General features: G+C 42.3%; 1 protein-coding gene and 1 long non-coding RNA gene across 3 annotated transcripts in view; one reads left to right on the forward strand and one right to left on the reverse strand.

The window, feature by feature from the left end:
- The window catches only part of dym (dymeclin), an 87714-nt gene that overhangs the window by 1592 nt on the left and 69493 nt on the right, over positions 1-16629 (forward strand). For both annotated transcript variants that reach the window (XM_053687952.1, XM_017492477.3), the window contains exons 2-7: positions 3783-4009; positions 6833-6885; positions 7314-7407; positions 7642-7775; positions 8568-8640; positions 13738-13863. In XM_053687952.1, the coding sequence (XP_053543927.1) occupies positions 3870-4009; positions 6833-6885; positions 7314-7407; positions 7642-7775; positions 8568-8640; positions 13738-13863 (620 nt within the window). In that variant the 5' untranslated portion in view covers positions 3783-3869. The remainder of the gene's footprint in view (positions 1-3782; positions 4010-6832; positions 6886-7313; positions 7408-7641; positions 7776-8567; positions 8641-13737; positions 13864-16629) is intronic.
- LOC124629167 (uncharacterized) lies at positions 7031-15888 on the reverse strand. The gene is made up of 2 exons (XR_006984072.2): positions 15520-15888; positions 7031-7770 (listed from the first exon to the last, which is right to left on the reverse strand). It is a non-coding gene; the product is annotated as an uncharacterized LOC124629167 (long non-coding RNA).

Genomic DNA, 16629 nt, shown 5'->3' on the forward strand with positions numbered 1-16629 from the left:
TCAGACCACAAAACACGATTCCACTGTGCTACTGTCCATCTCAGGTGAGGCCGAACCCAGAGAAGTCGGCGGAGCTTCTGGACAGTGTTGATATATGTCTTCTGCTTTGCATAGTAAAGCCTTACCTTGCATCTGTGGATGCAGCGGCGAATGGTGTCGACCAGCAAAGGTTTACTAAAGTATTCCATCTGTAATCTCCATTACAGACTCATGACGGTTTTTAAGACAGTGACGTCCGAGGGATTGGAGATCACGCATATTCAGAAGTGGTTTTCGGCCTTGCCCTTTACACACCGAGATTTCACCGGATCCCTTGAATCTCTATATTGTGCACTGTAGAAGGTGAAATGCCCAAAATCCTACCCATTTGTCTTTGGGGAATGTTGTTCTTAAAGTGTTGGATTATTTGCTGACACATCTGTTGTCAGATTGGCAAACCTCGACCCATCCTTGCTCTTGCAGGACTAGGCCTTTTTTTCTTTTTTTGGAGGCTCCTTATATAATATGATTAGACGATTGCCTCACCTGTTTCACATCACCTTCTTATTTCAACTCATCACATTGCTATTAGTCCTAAATCACCCCTGTCCAAACTTTTTGGGAACGTGTTGCATGCATCGATTTCAAAATAAACGTTTACCTTCAAAAAACTATGCAGTTGGTTAGGTAAAATATCAAATAACTTATACGTTTTTTTGTTTAAATACAAGTCAAAGTACATTTACAAAATCTTTCCCCTTTGTTTTTATTTGCATGTTCCATACTGTATTTCAGTTTCATACACGTAACATTAAATAAACTACCTGTGCTGTATTTATAATTTATAAAATTAGTACGTGTTTTTGTCAGTGCCCCCCCCCCTTCTTTATTATGACCTTGCTGAGAATAAAACTTGCCTTTAAAAATGTATAATTTGAAGTGTTGAGAATTTAACAAAAAAAATCAAATCACAGAAATAGTTTTGATGGAAATCAGGTCAAATCCAATCCCATTCATCTGCCACATGGTGTGGAGTCGAAATGGCAGCTACGAAGTGTAATGATGTAAAGTGCATGTAAAATGTTTACTTCAGACCTCGAGAAATAGCTAATGCTGCATTCAAAGCAGGAAGTTGGAGCATTTTTTATTTTACTTCTGTGCAGTCGAGCCGCAATGTGTGGAGGAAACCCTGTACGCTTCAGTGTTTCTTTTCTTTTATTAACTAGCCAGGTAAAATACCGAACTCGTCTGTTTATTCAGACCAGGATGGAAGGTGCGGATGTGCTGAACAAACACTTGCTCCTGTTACGCCCTTCTTTTTTTATTTTCCCTTAGCCAAACCATTTTTTGTGTGTGTGTGTTTAATGGGTGTGTGCTGAGATGCTCACCTGTCTCAGTTAAAGAATAACTCCTAGGATTGAAGAGTTCAGGTTTAAAGGAACCGGTATGTGGTGTGGAAGTCGCTGTGTGCGGTCACAGTGAGTTCTTCATGACTTTATTATTTAATTTGAGTGGAATGACGGTGTAGTAGCATTTTTATGATGTGATCACATGTGCAGCACTTTCACCAAGATGGCAGTCACCTGTAAAACACGTGAAATCATGTGAGGAGCATGTTACATTAAAAGGATTATCAGCTGTTTTGCATAATACTGATATCACGATCGTTGTTCTGTCTGTCTCGCTGTCCGTCCATCTGTCCGCCTCTCTGTCCATCTGTCCATTTCTCTGTCCGTCCGCCCACCTGTGAGCCTGTCTGTCCATCTGTCCGTTCACCTTTCTGTCTGTCCGTACGCCTGTCTGTCTTCCCGCCCATCTATCTAAAGTTACACTTGATGCGCTTGTTCCAGCGCATTATTGTTTCCATAGTAACAACTCGTCCTGGAGAGGTTTTCTGTACAGACATGTTGAACATTTATGGAAGGAGTCTCCAGTGTCAGCACTTTGTAACAGCAGGTTTTCCGAAACGGGAAAGTCTTCAGGACGGAGTAGTTTATGCTTTTCGGTACAGAGGATCATTAAATTCATCCATCAACGGACAAAAAGTACAATGCGTCGTTCTTTAATAAATGAAACATGGTTGCAGTGGTATGAAAGGAATAAAACCCATCAGAACATGCTGTTATTTGGCAAGAATCCACCAATACCACCAATAATCTTTTATTTATATATATATATATATATATATATATATATATATATATATATATATATATATCTCTATCAAATTTTAAAAATTGTATTCATTTATTTTTTTAATAAAACTTACTTCCCGATTAACCAGGTCATAAGTTGGTGGTTAAGTGAGGGGGGGGAAACCATCATAGAGGACAAATGAGTCTGGTTAGTGATAAAGAGGTTCATGACCTGCTGAATCGAAAATTTCATTAGTTTTCCAACATTTTGGTCATCAATACGACAAAATGACGACGCCTCGATTTTCGGTCTGTGGTTATTATGTAACGACTGAACTTTAGCTGTCGCTGCAGCATCGCTAATCTTTTTCATCTGCCTTGCTGTTGAGATGGTTAGCTGGGGTTAGCCAAGACTCGTAAGAGCGTCGCTGTGGTTCAGTGCGAGTGTCGTGTGAGCTGATATTCAGCGCGCGTTAATTCTTTTGGAATTTGAGGAAGATCCGTCTTAAAGCGAAATGTTGCTAATTCGAGTTAACACTGAATGTTTACGTGTGTGTGAATTCGTTTCGTAAACAGTTGTCAATACAGCCTTTTCATAACACGATACTGGCGTGGCCTGTTTTTCCTGTCACCTGCAGGGAGTTTTATTGAGTCGGAGCGCGTTCAGGAGTCCCAGTCAATGTCGAGGATCTTGCTTATTCCTGAGTCCTACAGAAGATTTTTGTTTGTTTGTTCGCATTCTTTCATCTCAGAAGGAGACACGCCCGTAATTATCGAGAGTTGGTGTGAGGCGGGCCGTTAATATACTGAATAAACAGGGTTAGACAATTCAGCTCTATGTAAACTTACCACTCCCTCTTCCATAGTCATGTTTTGTTTTTTTCTACTTGTATTTATTTTACAGTTCTATAAACATTAAACCACACCACTGCGGAATCCTCAAATCTGATTGGTCAGAGGGTGGTGATTTTAAGGTTCTATAATGGCAGCTCTGACGAAGGACAATCGCAGGTTTATGTGAACACGCTACTTGCTCTCCAATGTTATAATTTCTGTAGCACATGGGGGGGGGGTACGTTGATATAGTGAATAGAGTTCGCCCGTTAGTGGATTTTACTGATAACTTAGTTGGGCAATATTTGTGGACACCGATTAGTCAACCGATTTTTAGTTTTTAAAATTGATCCTGAATGAAAACATAACACTCAAAGTAAAATATTGCTGAACTTTATTATAAAAAAATAACCGGTACTGACTCTGGAAGGAGTCTCCAGTGTGAGCGCTATGTAAGCAGTCAGAAGGGGACTTTTTGTTTTGTGTTTTTGTTGTTGTTTACTGTTGTTTTTTGTTGTGGATGTTCATGAAAAGTAACTATAAATGGATAAAAAAAAGGTGAATGCAATTCTTTAACGAATAAAAATAAATATCTATCATAATTGTAGGCAAATTGATGTGGTGTGTAAACGACCTCAGGATGTTCCATTACAGGATGATAAGAATAACTTTAGGGTGGTAACAGTAACTCCGCTTCATTACGTCACCTTGTGGTTGATTATTTTCCTGTAGCAGCACATCCCCAAGACGAGTGTTTTTCATTCCTTACATACTGTGTGGTTAAGTCCGATATCTGTTAAGTGTAACTTGTAATATATGCTTTTGTTTCTGCAGGGATTGCAGTGTGAGGTGATGAGGCTCTGAGGAAGTGTGTGTGTGTGTGTGTGTGTGTGTGTGTGTGTGTGTGTGTGTTTGGGGGAGATGGGTGCCAACACCAGCCAGGTGGGTGACCTGGCAGAGAGTCAGAGCATCCGCACTCTGATTGGTCCCGAGCCCATTTCGGAGAACGAGCCCTTCTGGAACCAGCTCATCTCATTCACTTTCACCAGCCCCTCCTGCAGGTGAGCACAACACGCATGCACACGCATGCACACGCATGCACACGCATGCACACACATCAGTTTTATAGCACACAGCTTCCGGACTATTTCAGAATCACTGTATGTTTCCCAGCATACAAGACAAATGTGTCTTAAAATGTAGAATATATGCCAGAGAGAGAATAATTGTCTTTGGTACACACATGTGTAAGCTAATTCCTAGGAATGAATAAAGGCCAAACGGTTTGTAGACCGACACCCCTCCCCAATTTTAGCTCTTTCCTCATCACAGAAAGCTTTCTCACTTGTCATTTTTGTTTACTGTAAAGTCATGTCCTATACATGACCTGAAAATAAAACATGGTATGTTTAAACATTTCTGAAGTTGCACGAGTTGAGGCGATGTACATTTTCCCTTCAATAACATTTTCTTAGCCTTCGTCTGGTTCTCAGCGGGAGCACGCATCACGTCATTTCCTCACTCGCTGAGCTCTGTGTGTGTCTGCGGTAGTTTCTCTCTCTCTGTCTCTCTCTCTCTCTCTCTCTCTCTCTCTCTCTCTCTCTCTCTCTCTCTCTCTGTCTCTCTGTCTGTCTGTCTCTCTCTCTCTCTCTCTCTCTGTCTCTGTCTCTCTCTCTCTCTCTCTGTCTCTCTGTCTGTCTGTCTCTCTCTCTGTCTCTTACTGGTTTCCAGTCGTTCACTCGGGAGCGAGACGTAGGGCAGAGGAGGTCAGAGCTGTCACAGTAAAAGAGCCGAGCCCTCTGCTTTCGCAGCTGCTATTTACCAAACACCCAGATTCCTGCCACTCTCCGGATCTGCAAACGTGCACACATCTGGGTTACGACTTGGCAAACTTTATTGGGCATACGAACGCTAAACAGGCAAGGTGAAGTTTTCCTGTTAAACACCCTTACTCACCGCGTGACAGGGTTTAGAATCGACTACGACGGATCCATTCAGCCGCCTGCTGAGCTCATCTGGCAGGAGCCGTGAGGCCGGTGGGCACGTGGTGGACAGGCACGAGCCGCTGGACCTCTTTTATTACATCATGAACTGGACTGGAGACGTGACGACAGCGTGGTCCACAGATCAGACCACAGATTTTTGAAACTTGGGTAGCAAAAGTGGAGCCAAGGTTTTCATCAGAAGGTTCAGAGTTTGAACTCCGATGCTCTGATCTCGTTGTGTGTGAGGAAAAATCGCACACACGGTTGTGACCTGTAAATTAGGCATGTAACAGTACATCGGGACATGATGTGTCATGATGCTATAATGCTATGGAATTAAAATTGTGCCAAAAGTATTGAGCGTAACTTTTCAAGACATGAATAAAAATATACAGCGAGAAAGAAGAAAAACTCTGAAAGGCAGAAATGGAACCTGGTCTTCAAATAAACAGCGTTCTTTATCAGTTTTCTAAGCTTCCTTCTCGCTAATCGTGGTTTATGAACGCGCTGCCCGAGTTTACGTTTACGTTCTCCCTTCCGGCAAAAATCTCTTGGGTGGGGCTTAACAGTGCTCTACTCTCATTGGCTGGTGAGATATGGATCTACAGCTCGAGTGTGCAGCTGAGGATGATGATGACGTTGAAAACGATGCTTTGTGCTGCTCCTGAGAGCTCATGTCGAAAAAAAATAGTCATATGAGACGACCCAAACCTCCAGATATTAATCCTGAACTATTCCACTGAGTAAGTACGTGAGGCATTTCCACTACAAAGTACAAATACTAGAACTATACAGAGAACCGCATCCAGAACGCTCTCCAAAATTCACACCACTGAACTCTCTACTTCCAGGTCAGGGAGCTGTCCGTCCAAATCTCACTAGCCAATGAGAGTAGAGCACTGTTAAGCCCCGCCCACACGAGAGGTTTGTGCCAGAATGGCAAACGTAAACTTGCGGAACGGAAATCAGCATTCTGTTATTTATGAATGCTTCACTAAGCAGTTTATACTGGCCGGCCGTTCCAGAGCCTGTCCCAGACCTACCTCCTTTAACCACCACTAACACACTCATTCGTACCTAGGGGCAATTTATCATAGCCACCTACTGGTATGTTTTCGTGACGTGGGAGGAAACAGACAAGAACATGCACTACACGCGCACACAGTATCTCGAGCTCAGGACTGAAACTTTTTCATATGATCTTGTGTGCATTTTTTTTGTGTGTGTGCGTCGTCTTGAGGCAGAAACCGGCTTACGCTAATTTAATACCCGCCCTTCGGCGTTCTTCATTTGCATGCAGTCGCTGAACCACAAGTGACTTTCAGGCTCCAGTAAATCACAGCAGGTTTTCAGGTTTTTTTATTTAAATTTTTTTTTTAGTTTATGTGCATTGACTCCACCCTGCCTTTTGCACCTTTGTGTAGAAACGCAACAAACCGCATAACGATTCTGATGAAAACGTAAAACACGCACGTGTTCTCAAAACAAAAGGCGCTGTTCGTAATACAACACACTGCTACGGTTTCTACACCTAAATCAGGTCCTGAATATAGAAACACATTCAACACCCTCCCTGTGGTGTAAAGTGCATCGCATAAGTATTTACACCCCCCCTTAACTTTTCCACATGTTTAATGTTACGACCTGGAAGTGAAATCGATTGTCTGCACAATAAGTTACTAGTAAGTCAATAGTCTGCACAATACGTTACTTAAAAAGCTTGACTGCATAAGTATTCACCTCCTCGTCGGTATGAAACAAGTTCGGGCGCAACTTACAATCAAAACGGACATTCAAATCTCGTTCTCCGTGCGATCGTAGCCGTAAATAGCGGAGGGCGGACGTGAGAAATATATCCAGAATTCTGATATCTGAAATCTTTTCTGCTTCTTGTTTCAGTGCTGACGCAAAGCTCTTGGAAGAGGCGGTCATCCCCCTCGCCAAAACTTTAAGTAGGTCCCATGTTATTTTCTTCATCGGCTTGTTTCTGTACGCATAGGGCTGTAATACCGTGTAATATCGATATTGAGGTTAATTACGCCACCTAACACTATTCTGAGATATCGTGATTTTAAAATAAATCAATCAGTTTCATGATGAATTTATTTGTTTTATTTATTTCCTCCATTTCAGTATTAAATGTTTGTTTTTATAAATAAAAACTAATTTTAAAAATTGTATGCATTATTAAATGTAAATGCAGTTTGTGAGCAGAAGTTATATCGCGTATCATAGAAATAACTTCAGAATGTTTTTCATTTTCAGAGGAATTTGTGCTGCGCTTAATGTTGACGTTGACGTTTCGAGTTATTTTACTCATCTACTTATTCAATTAAACATTTCATTCATGATTTTATTTGTAAAATGCCGTTTCTTTTAGTCAAGAACAATCCTAGATCGGGGAACTTCGGCGCTTTGCTGAGAGTGTTCCTGGGAAGAACCAAAGAGCTGAAGATCTCCACCGAATGCCAAGAGTGAGTACAGATGCAGATTGATTGACCTAGTAGAGGTACATCTATTTTTAGATTTACTTTTGGGCTAGTAATCTGCTCATCAATTCATTCTCAAGAGAAAATAATTGTGTAGATGACGTTTAAAGTAGTAATTAATTAAACCTTAGCCTAGCTACAACGTCTTCATGTTGTATGTAGGTTTCAAGATGCATGGTTTAAAGCGGTCTCCTGAGAACTCCTTCTGTCTTTCTGCAGTCAGCTGTTCATCTGGCAGGCCCATAATGCCCTGTTCCTGGTGCGCTGCTTACTCAAAGTCTTCATCAGAGAGATGAGTGAGGAAGAGCTGCACTTACAGCTCACCTACCACACGAGGGAGCCAGGATCCTGCGGTAACACACGCGCATGCACGCGCGCGCACACACACACACACACACACACACACACAAGATCATTCAGTGCATTTATAGACAGCTTTGTTGGAAATGTTGCAAAAGTCAAGGTATTTATGGCCTAGTTTGTGTAGACGTGTTGTAGGTTATATGTCTGTGCATCCATCCATCCATCCATCCATCCATTTATTTATTTATTTATTTATTTATTTATTTATTTATTTAAATGCATCGCAATTTAAAAAAACTTCTTGTTACGGTGGGGTAGCGGCTCGTTTACGGTGGGGTAGCGGCTCGTTTACGGTGGGGTAGCGGCGCGTTTACGGTGGGGTAGCAGCACGTTTACGGGAGGGTGGCGGCGTGTTTATGGCTTGTTTCGCAGACGTTCCACAGCATTACATGTCAAATTGACAAAAATAAGATGACGTGTCATTTTTTAAATAAATGCAAATTTGTTAGTGTTGGCAAATTGCCGTGATGTATGAGAAATAAAACACTTTCCTGTTACAGGAGATTGATCATTTCCAGGGCAACACCTTGCCGTTGTTGATTATTTTTCTCTTAACCGCATACCCCCAAGTGTTCTGTTCCTTACATATTATTATTATTATTATTATTATTATTATTATTATTATTATTATTATATTTTGCTCTGAGCACATGAAGGACTGCATATCAAGAAGAAATAAGTAGCATCAGTGTGTAGTATTAGTGGCTTAAAGATATTTTTAAATGTATTTATTTTATTGTGAGGACACAATGTTTGTTTAATTCTGCATCTGTGTTTTTCAGACATGAGCAGTGAGGATCTAATAGAGGAACTGATCTGTAACTTGGTTCATCTCATTGTGGAGGTGCCTCTCCTGTGAGTGACTGCTCTGAGTTTTTGTTTATTTACTTTTTTAGACATTTGTGTTGTGTGTGTGTGTGTGTGTGTGTGTGTGTGTGTGTGTGTCGTGATATGCCATGAGGATTTATCACCTAATGAGTAATGTGTATGGTGCCAGTTTGTGGCATTCCGGGTACACACACTGTCTCGCACTCATGTGTGAAGGTCGGTGAATAAGTGTATCCTGAGTCACCCTGTCAGTCTGCCCTGTACACTGTTTTTTGTATTATTATTATTATTATTATTATTACTATTATTGTTGTTGTAAATGGCTATTGTTAAAGTTTCATTTTAACTTGGACTCCACTAAATTTTTGTAATAAACGTTATATAATTTTTCAGTAACACGATTAAAACATATTTATTTACAAACAGAAAAGCGGGACATACCAAAAAAACTCCTAATATTTGCTCCAATGCAGATGCTCAGTAATTGGTGCCGCCTTACTAATTTGTTCCTCCCCATTTTTTTCCCTGATTCGATAATTTTGAGGATAATGGTGAACACGCGCTCCCTTTGAGACAAGTGAAGCCGGCCCGGAACATGCCGGAACACATCTTTTCCACCATGCTGCGTCATAGGGCAGCATAACACACTCCGGGGGAAACCACTATCTGCCCTCTTCCTCATACATGGGCTCACAGAGGCTCACGATTGGCCAGTGTCTCTGTGATTGACTGGCAGTGGGGGGGGGGGGAGAGAGAGAGAGAGAGAGAGTATGCCCCTCCCATCCAGAGAGCTCGACCCTCTGAGCGATGGCTTCTGTAGATATAGCCGATCAGTTGTGTTCGTCCGCCGAACTTTTCCCTGTAACAGTGTAAATGTGTTTTTGGCACGCTCTCCGCACACGGCTCGCGTGAAGGCTGTCGTATATCACGCTGACCCTCTGCTGACACCCTGTCTCTCACACGCCTGAGCGGATACACTGCTTCTGACCTGCTCCGAGAGCTTCATCATCCAGGCATCTGCTCCCGGGAGGAGTGTGTGTGTGTGTGTGTGTGTGAGAGAGAGAGAGAGAGAGAGAGATGTGTGTGTGTGTGTGTGTGTGTGTGTATGTATATATATATATATAAGTATTAATTAGTGTCAAGGGGGATGAAACTGATCCACTTGTTCAGCTTTGTGTATGAGGAAGTATGTAGATCCTGTCCTGTGTCCTGCTTTCGTCCATCTCCTGCATGAATGGAAAGTGTCTCTGATCTTCTGTGTGTACGTGGAATGTTCCAGAATGTCCTTGTCCCGTCTCCACTTCATCATGTCTACTACATTACACCAAGATGAGATCCTTTAATGATGATCATGATGACTGGTCTGCTGTTCAAGCGTGAAAGTTGTGTGCGTGTGTCTTTGTGCCTCTCTCTCTCTCTCTCTCTCTCTCTCTCTCTCTCTCTCTCTCTGTTTTTCTGTCTGTCTCTCTTTGTGTCTTTCTTTCTCTCTGTGTGTGGGTCTCTCTCAATCTCTCTTTCTGTCTGTGTCTCTCTTTGTCTCTCTCTCTGATTCTTTGTCAGTGTCCCTCTGTGTGTCTCTCTCTGTGTCTCTCTTTTTCTCCCGCTCTCTCTGTGTTTTTCTGTCTCTCTCCCTCTCTTTTTTTCTGTCTCTCTTTGTGTGTCTTTCTTTCTCTTTGTGTGTGGGTGTCTCTCTCTCTCTCTCACTGTCTCTCTCTTTGTCATTTCTCTCTCTCCCCCCATGTCTCTCTTTTTGTCTGTCTCTGATTCTTTTTGTCCCTCTGTGTGTCTCTCTCTTTTTCTGTGTCTCTCTTTCTCTCTCTGTGTCTCTCTTTTTGTCTGTCTCTCTCTGTCTCTTTGTCAATGTCTGTTTGTGTCCCTGTGTGTGTGTGTGTGTGTGTGTGTGTGTGTGTGTGTGTCTCTCTCTCTCTCTCTCTCTCTCTCTCTCTCTCTCTCTCTCTCTCTCTCTCTCTCTCTCTGTCGCTATCTCGCTGTGTGTATGTGTGCCTCTGTGTCTCTTAGTGTCTGTATGTATGTCTTTGGCTGTGACCCTGTGTGTGTGTGTGTGTGTCTGTCCTTCTTTAAAGGGGTGTGTGAGAGAGAGAAAGTGTGAGTGTGTGGAGGGGAATTAATATATTTCTTCTCTCTGTGCCAAAGCTACAGTAGTGATTTTTGTATTCTCCACACAGACTAGTACAGAACAGATTTGTCAGTAAATATTGCACATGTGGCGGCGTGAGCTTGAGTGTTTTTTGAAGATCTTGTCAGCGCCTCTGCTGTGTTTTTATTAAATGTAAAGAGAGGGACTAATAGATGAGATTTGGGGATCTGGAGTGGGGTGATTCAGGCTGTTACAGCCTTTAAAAATGAAACACTTTTTTTTTTATTATTTATTAAGTATTATGTTTTTTTATTGCCCGGTGCCGGCAGCCATGAGTGGAATGTGTTTTATTTACTCTGGCTCCTGCGTATGGAAGTCCACTACACCGAGCCACTCCATTGTTAAAGCGCGGCAGAATGTTGTTATTTTCAGTCCCTCTTTGTGGACATTTTTGCTGATTTCCTAGCTACGTGCTCGGCGAAAGAAACTTGGGCCATGTTCAAAGGTTCGAAGTGTTCTAAACGCGAGATGCGTACGTTGTCCGTTCTGGCGCAGGTTGTTGTGCAGCTTCCTCTTGTTCTGTAGATGGAGATTCTGTTGTTGAGGACGAGGTGGGGAGTAGATGTTTTGAGAAAATTGATGCGTTTCATGATGCGTTACATGCTTTTTAAAAAATGTTTTTTTATAACCTTTTCACCAAACACATGTTTGGGTGGGGGGAAGCGAATTATTATTATTATTATTATTGTTGTTGTTGTTGTTGTTGTTGTTATTATTGTCATTATTGTTATTTATTCTTATTTATTCTTATTTTTAAACTCCCTTTCTCTCCTAATTTGTTTGCTGAAAATTCCCACCCCTCAACCAGCTCCCCAATATTACATGATAGCTACCAGAGTGCTTCCTCAGAGACACTTAGAACCAGTCAAGTGCATGTTTTCGGACTGCTGCTCATGCTGCATCACAGGGCACAGAGTGCTATCGACCCTCTTCCGCATACGGGAGCTCACACACGCCTACAATTGGCTAGTGTTGCTGAGATGGACAGGAGAGCTAGAATATGCCCCTCCCACCCCAAATTTAGAGATCACAGCCAATTTTTTTGCTTCCTTGGCTCTCGACCTTCCAAGGATGGAGGAGGAGCTCACCGAGTGAATATCTGTTGACTTACAATATGTTGATTTTTAAATACTTCGACATCGCAACATAACTAATACAAACAATGTGTATATTTTTGAGACGTCCACCATCAGCTAAGACAAACCTAAATCTAGTTATCTGATACTAGCTATTACTAGTAAGAGCGTTGTTATGGGGGGAAAAAACATCCCTGCTTGCACATTGTAACCATAACAACACAAAAGTTGCTCTGTCTACACATTTCTTCTTCTGTGAGGGGGGAAAAATATTCAACCGAATGCAGCTCGTAGGCTTTTAACGATCTCGTTGCGTCTTGAGTTTTTCCTCTCGCGCTAAGCCACGCTCGTTCGTTCGTTCGTTCGTTTGTTTTGTTAAATACTCTCTCAGTCCGTGTTTGGAAAACCTGGCCCTCATAGTCAACATTAACCGTTCGTTCAGCGTAAATAGTTTACACTATAAACGCAAAGCCATATGTGTCAGCAGGCCCTCGTGAGGACATTCTCGCTGACTCGATGGTAATTAAATTTGGGAGTCCCACAAAATCATTAAGTGGTTAATTTGACTCCTTAAACTCGGTGCTAACTGCCAATTAAAGTAATGAAATGAGCGCTCGTGAGAGTAAGCAGGCAGGAGAAGCGTGAAATCGCATAGCGGATCTTTTTTCGCTTCGAAAATGCCGGAAGATGTTTGAGCGATTCGATCAAGTTCGCTTACTGCCTGCGAAGTGATTGAGACCCGAGAGTAACTTAGGAAATTTTAGAGCTCTCCTTGTGGCATGAAGCTGTGTGTGTGTGTATATGTGTGTGTATATGTGTGTGTATATGTGTGTGTATATGTGTGTGTATATGTGTGTGTATATGTGTGTGTATATGTGTGTGTGTGTGTGTGTGTGTGTGTGTGTGTGTGTATATATATATATATATATATATATATATATATATATATATATATATATATATATATATATATATACATATATATATATATATATATATATATATATATATATATATATATATATATATATATATATATATATATATATATATATATATATATATATATATATATATAATATAAAGTTTTTTTTTTTTTCAAGCCACGTACTTTTCAACTAGCCCTGCTCCATCTCGGAGTTGTCTTCTCAGTAAGGTTGGACACTACGAGACATGCTGTTATAGGAAATTGATCAACTTTGTGCTGGTAACAGTGACTTTCAGCATTTAGTCACTGATTGATTATTTTCCTATAACCGCACGCTCCCAAGGGTTTTATACCTTGCATAATGTACTGTATGTGTACATAGAGTTGGTGTAAACTGGCATCTCTGTATAAATTACCAACAGTAGCAGCAGTCCTCCGTGTGTGTGTCTGTGTGTGTGTCTGTGTGTGTGTGTCTGTGTGTGTGTGTGTGTGTGTGTGTGTGTGTGTGTGTGTGTGTGTGTGTGTGTGTGTGTGTGTGTGTAAGGTGTTTGTGCCAAGTGGAAGTGAAGCTGGAGCGGCTAGGGAAGGAAATGGCGAACAATGCGCGAGAGCTTTGAGTGAGAGTGCTGCAGGGGTCAGAGAGTTCTCTTCATCACGAGTGCAGATGAATTATGCTCAACATGAGTAATGTGAATGAACTCTGCTCGCTAGCGCACATTAGTGCACATTAACACCCCATTTTCCAATTTGCCTAAAAGGTGTTGCCCCTCTACACTTCATTTATCAGCAATGCTTTACTGTAATAGAGTCGTAACTAATTAACTCTGAACCGCATTGTAGCTCGGAGCTCCGTTTTTTATTTATTTATTTTTTTAAATGGAATGTGAGCTCTGTGTTTATGATGATGTATAGCATCATGCAAACTTTTCAGACTTATTTTCTTCTTCTTCCTGCTCTTTCAGGGACATCACTTACAACATCCTGTTCGAGGCAGTGACCACCCTGCTGGTTCTGTTGTCCTATCAGCTGTTCCACAAGGACATTCTGAGGGAGGGGCGTATCTATCAGTGCCTCACCAGGGGGCGATGGTGAGTGTGTGAGCTGAATATTTATTTGGCATTGCAAAGTGAATGGTCGCTTGGCTGCTCGAATGAGGAGCGAAACAATTCTGCGTGTGCTGTCCTAGGAAAATAATCATTGGCCGTGTGATGTGAAGAGCGGTCACACTAAAGTTGATCATTTCCCAATAGACATAACATCCTGGTGCGTTTTATTCCTCTTCCACCATGGAAATGTGACCAATGCTCCCAACACCATGCTTCATTTGTTAAACTCCGTTTATAGCTGCGTTTTAACATTCTAGAACTTCCGTGCAAGGAGCTCTTCCTGTCAGTTACATTATATCGGCTGTAATCCCTGGTTCCCGTACCAACTTCAGTTTTTCATGTGAAGAAGACAAAACGACGAAGCTTTGGCATGTTGCCGAGGAAACCGTACAGCCTTCCGTGTCGGAAAACGTAAAGGAAGAGGTTCAACTACAATTGTTAGAAAGCACCGACACTGGAGACTCCTTCCAGAAATGCTGAATAAAGATCTCCTCCTCGCTGTATCTGCAGTTTTTAATCTGTTGATGCGAAGTGTTTGTTCTACAAGTCGCTGTATTTTGCGTTCGTTTCTGTGCTCGCAAAATCGGACAACCTCCGCAATATTCGGCAGCGCTGAAAATTTTTCTGAATTACCCTCGGATTCGGGCCGAGATGCATCGTGTAACGTCATCACAACGCGCGTTCAGTCAATGCCCGCAATTTCACCAATTCAAGTACAAAGTCTCCGCAAGTTGCATCGCATATTTTGCAGCAACAATCACCAAAAAAAAAACCCCACTCCCAAATCCTGTACGGACTGACTATAGGAACAATTACATGTTCGAGTGAGTGTGTTTAATATAAACCTCACACCCAGAACTGCTGTCAGACCTGCTTGTTAAAGAAAATGAAACCTTCTGACCAATCAGAACGGAGAATTCGGCTACAGAATTCAGTCTGTCAAACCTGACACTTCTGCGCTAGTAAATCTTATATATAATATATAAAAATAAATAACATATTTATCGGCGTATAGAAGCTGAGCCATCATGAACTCGTCCGTTACGTCTAGTTTGTGTCCGGCAAGTTTACTTTCATGTGGATAACCTTGCCGTTGGCCTTTATGGCGCGTAACGTCAAAACCATACCGTCTCATTTCCCATGCCTCCTTACTGTCGGGGGCAGACGGCCATTGACAGCATCCTGCCGTTCAGAATGGAAATTAGTGGCTTCATTAATTCAGCAGCTGTTCCCCTCTTTAAGTTCATCCACGGGTCTCATTAGCATCGTGATATTGGCCTTGAAGTTCACCTCCCAGAGCTCAGTCAGCAAAGTGGAGCTGGAGTTGTTGTTATTTGGCTGCGCTACTTTGCTTGGTTTGGTTTTGGATGCAGTAGCGGGGCATCGGTGGTACTGCATTACAGCAAGCCCTCGCTTCAGCCTCGCTCCGAAACGTGACCTTTTACTGGAGTGTCCAAAGGTGACATTGTTAGTTATTCGCATCAGCTGTTTCAGGTCTGGCATGTTTCGTATCGGCTATCGAGCTTTAATCCTACCGTTCTGTCATTTTTAATGTAATTCTAATCCCGCCTCTTAGGCAAGACTTTTTCGTCTTTCGATTCTCTAACCAGCCGGCGTGTCCAATCCTGCAACACTGACCTTTTTATTTCAGGAGCTGAAACTCGAACCGCTCGCACCATATCAGTTTGTGCGCCACTGCTTTCCCTCGGCGGCCGTCTTTTCCAGACCCGGATCAAGATACCCACGGCTTTCTCAGAATCCGTTCCCACGTTCGGAGAAGAGCAGCCTGCCAAGATCCGAGCTCTCGACTAGAGCGAGCCAGTTCTACTCCGGTGGCCTGCAACAGGGCGCGATTGGGTTTAACGTAAGCTCGGTGGGTGTGGGGTGGGGGGGCGGTTAGGAGAGGACAGGAGATACTGGAGCGAGAACACTGAGACCTAGCAGCTTGGCTTCGGTGTGTGCGTTGTGTAACTGTGAGAGCTGTGTAGTCAGCGTGACTGGCGTGTTTTGAAGTGGTGTAATGGTCTGTGCCGGGTTGACTATGTTTTTCTAGTCACTTTGTTTTCCATGTTGCGTTATTGCTGGGACGTGAGCCAGGGCACACGGGAAAGACTGTTAACCCTGCAACACAAACACACGCTTGCTTACTTACTTACTTATTAACACGTACACTTTTTTTATGATTATTTACACTCGGTCAGAAATTGAACTTTTGTTGGTTTAGTTGTGGTCCTAATGTAAAGTTTAGTCTGAGGTGTCCAGGATATCAGTTTTTATCTCCTAGCTGTTTCGCCATAACATGCTTCTACCACCAAGAGTAAGGTGGTGCTTTCTGTCGCATCTTTGGATCGATGTTATGTTATTCCAAATCCTTTTTCAATTATTATTTTTCTTCTTCTCTTCCATGAAGTCCTTGTAGATTATTGAGGCGCGAAGATCATCTTAAACGGCGACCTTGGCGTTCTGCAGATCGTTCAGAATGCCCGATGAATCGCAGTGAATCGGACGCTCGTTAAGCTTTCAAGTTCACTAATTAAGTTAAAGCGACATGCACGTTTCACTTCTTTACGACTGACTCGGACGGAGTTACTCCGTACGTTCAGCGGCTCGGAGATGATCTTCCCAGGTTTCCGGTGCTTCTCTGTACATTTGGTCCCACAGCACATTTCCTCACCAACCTCCTATTTCTTTCTCTTGAAGTTGATGAGAGAAAAATAAATGCATCCTGTCATATTAACGGGGGAGGGG

This window comes from Ictalurus punctatus, chromosome 18, assembly GCF_001660625.3.
Source record: "Ictalurus punctatus breed USDA103 chromosome 18, Coco_2.0, whole genome shotgun sequence".
Taxonomy (NCBI): Eukaryota; Metazoa; Chordata; class Actinopteri; order Siluriformes; family Ictaluridae; genus Ictalurus; species Ictalurus punctatus.